This window comes from Cetorhinus maximus, unplaced genomic scaffold (genome assembly GCF_964194155.1).
Source record: "Cetorhinus maximus unplaced genomic scaffold, sCetMax3.hap1.1 HAP1_SCAFFOLD_1636, whole genome shotgun sequence".
In the NCBI taxonomy this organism is placed as follows: Eukaryota; Metazoa; Chordata; class Chondrichthyes; order Lamniformes; family Cetorhinidae; genus Cetorhinus; species Cetorhinus maximus.
In genome coordinates, this window is record NW_027597576.1 from 16,535 (window position 1) to 19,398 (window position 2,864).

The following is a 2,864-nucleotide window of genomic DNA, read 5'->3' on the forward strand; positions in this document are numbered from 1 at the left end:
TGCTTCCCCCCCGCCCCCCCCCGCCTGTTTAAGATTTAAAGTGACCTCTCCCTCAATCCCCGCACCCCCTCCCCGGTAACGGTCAGCGCTCCTCGAAGGGCTTAAAGGGCCCGCCCCTCGTCGACGCGCCTCTTAAGATTCCGCCCGACCCGCGCACATGGCTCCCCTTCGGGCCTTGAGGCTTTAAAGGGCCCACGCTTTGGGCCTTGAGGCTTTAAAGGGACCAACCCCCCCTGGCGTCGCGTTGTGTCGAGTGAGCTCCTCCCCTCTGGCGCGCCATCGATCGATGTGATCACCTCCGCGATCCCCTCCCCTTCCTCCTCCCCTCACCCTCCCCACACACACACACACTGACCGCCGGGCCGGGCATGTCCGGCGTTTCGGACACCCCCGGGGAGAGGGCGGAGGTTCCCCTCCTGCTGGTGGCCTCCCCGGCCGACAGGAAGCCTCTGGCCACCTCCCCCACCACCGGCACCAGCAGCAGCAGCAAGTACGTCAAGTTCAACGTTGGGGGCTGCCTGCACTACACCACAGTGCAGACCCTCTCCAAGCAGGAGACGGCCCTCAAGGCCATGTTCCACGGCAACATGGAGGTCCTCCGGGACCAGGAAGGTCTCGTATCGCTCCAGCCAGGCGAGGGGGGAGGGGGAGCAGCCAGCAGCTTAGAGGCGTAGAAAAGTTAAGGCACAGAAAGAGCCCATCATGTACCCGTCGGCCGAGCGGGGAATAAACCAGACCGGCCGGACTTCAGACTGACCCAGGCCGGAAAATCGGGCGGACGAGCGGCGGATACAGTTTAACGCAGAGAGAGAAGTGTGAAGCGATTCATTTTGGTGGGAAGAACGCGGAGAGACAGTATAAAATAAAGGGGGCAATTCTAAAGGGGGAGGAGCAGAGGGAGCTGGGGGTAACTGTGTATAAATCACTGAAGGGGGCAGGACAGGGGGAGTGAGCGGTTAGTAAAGCAGACAGTATCCTGGGCTTTATTCATAGGGGCGTAGGGTACAAGAGCAGGGAGGTTATGTTGAACTTGGATAAGACACGAGTTCAGCCTCAGCTGGAGTAATTGTGTCCAGTTCTGGGCTCCGCACTTTAGGAAAGATGTGAAGGAATTGGAGAGAGAGAGAGACAGAGAGAGAGAGAGACAGAGAGAGAGAGAGACAGAGAGAGAGAGAGACAGAGAGAGAGAGAGAGAGAGACAGAGAGAGTGCGGAAAAGATTCACGAGAATGGTTCCAGGGATGAGGAACTTCAGTTCTGTGGATAGATCGGAGAAGTTGGGACTGTTCTCCTCGGAGAAGAGGTGTAGAGGAGATTTGATAAGAGGTGTTCAAAATCACGAGAGGGTCTGGGACGGAGTGGATCGGGAGAAACTGTTCCCATTGGGGGGAAGGATCGAGAAGCAGAGGGGCGCAGATTGAAGGCGATGGGTAAAAGGAGCGACGGAGACACGAGGAGGAACTTTTTCACGCAGCGAGGGGGTTAGGATCTGGAACGCGCTGCCTGAGAGTGTGGGGGAGGGAGGGTCAATCGAGGGGGTTAGGGTCTGGAACGCGCTGCCTGAGAGTGTGGGGGGAGGGAGGGTCAATCGAGGGGGTTAGGATCTGGAACGTGCTGCCTGAGAGTGTGGGGGAGGGAGGGTCAATCGAGGGGGTTAGGGTCTGGAAGGCGCTGCCTGAGAGTGTGGGGGAGGGAGGGTCAATCGAGGGGGTTAGGATCTGGAACGCGCTGCCTGAGCGTGTGGAGGAGGGAGGGTCAATCGAGGGGGTTAGGATCTGGAACGCGCTGCCTGAGAGTGTGGAGGAGGGAGGGTCAATCGAGGGGGTTAGGGTCTGGAACGCGCTGCCTGAGAGTGTGGGGGGAGGGAGGGTCAGTCGAGGGGGTTAGGGTCTGGAACGCGCTGCCTGAGAGCGTGTGTGGGGAAGGGAGGGTCAATCGAGGGGTTTAGGATCTGGAACGCGCTGCCTGAGAGTTTGGGGGAGGGAGGGTCAATCGAGGGGGTGAATCGATCATGCAGGGAGAGCCAGCAGCGGTTAGGAGGGGCCGAATGGTCTACTCCCTGTGATGTAACTGCCCCGTGACTAACTCCCTCTCCCGATCGGCAGGTTGGATCCTGGTTGACAGGAGTGGAAAGCACTTTGGGACGCTGCTGAATTACCTCCGAGATGGCGCGATCCCCCTCCCCGAAGCTGTGCGAGAGATCAAGGAACTGCTACTTGAAGCGAAATACTACCTCATCGAGGGGCTGGTGGAGGACTGTCAGCAGGCACTGAAGGTAGGGAGGGAGTGACAGAGGGTGAGGGTCAGCGTGAGAGAGTGTTATAACTGAGAGTCTTATACTGAGGATCAGTGTGAGAGAGAGAGTGTTATAACTGAGAGTCTTATACTGAGGGTCAGTGTGAGAGAGAGAGTGTTATAACTGAGAGTCTTATACTGAGGGTCAGTGTGAGAGAGAGAGTGTTATAACTGAGAGTCTTATACTGAGGGTCAGTGGAACAGAGAGAGTGTTATAACTGAGACTCTTATGCTGAGGGTCAGTGAGAGAGAGAGTGTTATAACTGAGAGTCTTATACTGAGGGTCAGTGTGATAGAGAGAGTGTTATAACTGAGAGTCTTATACTGAGGGTCAGTGTGAGAGAGAGAGAGAGTGTTATAACGAAGAGTCTTATACTGAGGGTCAGTGAGAGAGAGAGAGAGTGTTATAACTAAGAGTCTTATACTGAGGGTCAGTGAGAGAGAGAGAGTGTTATAACTGAGAGTCTTATACTGAGGGTCAGTGTTATAACTGAGAGTCTTATACTGAGGGTCAGTGTAACAGAGAGAGTGTTATAACTGAGAGTCTTATACTGAGGGTCAGTGTAACAG

The 2,864-nt window shown here is 56.0% G+C and overlaps 1 protein-coding gene across 1 annotated transcript; it reads left to right on the forward strand.

Annotated features, from left to right (window-relative positions):
* The first annotated feature begins 336 nt into the window (after positions 1–336).
* LOC144676490 (BTB/POZ domain-containing adapter for CUL3-mediated RhoA degradation protein 3-like) lies at positions 337–2,289 on the forward strand. The gene is made up of 2 exons (XM_078536896.1): positions 337–612; positions 2,105–2,289. The coding sequence occupies exons 1-2, from the start codon at positions 369–371 to the stop codon at positions 2,287–2,289; spliced, it is 429 nt and encodes a 142-aa protein (XP_078393022.1). The 5' UTR covers positions 337–368.
* Positions 2,290–2,864: the final 575 nt, after the last annotated feature.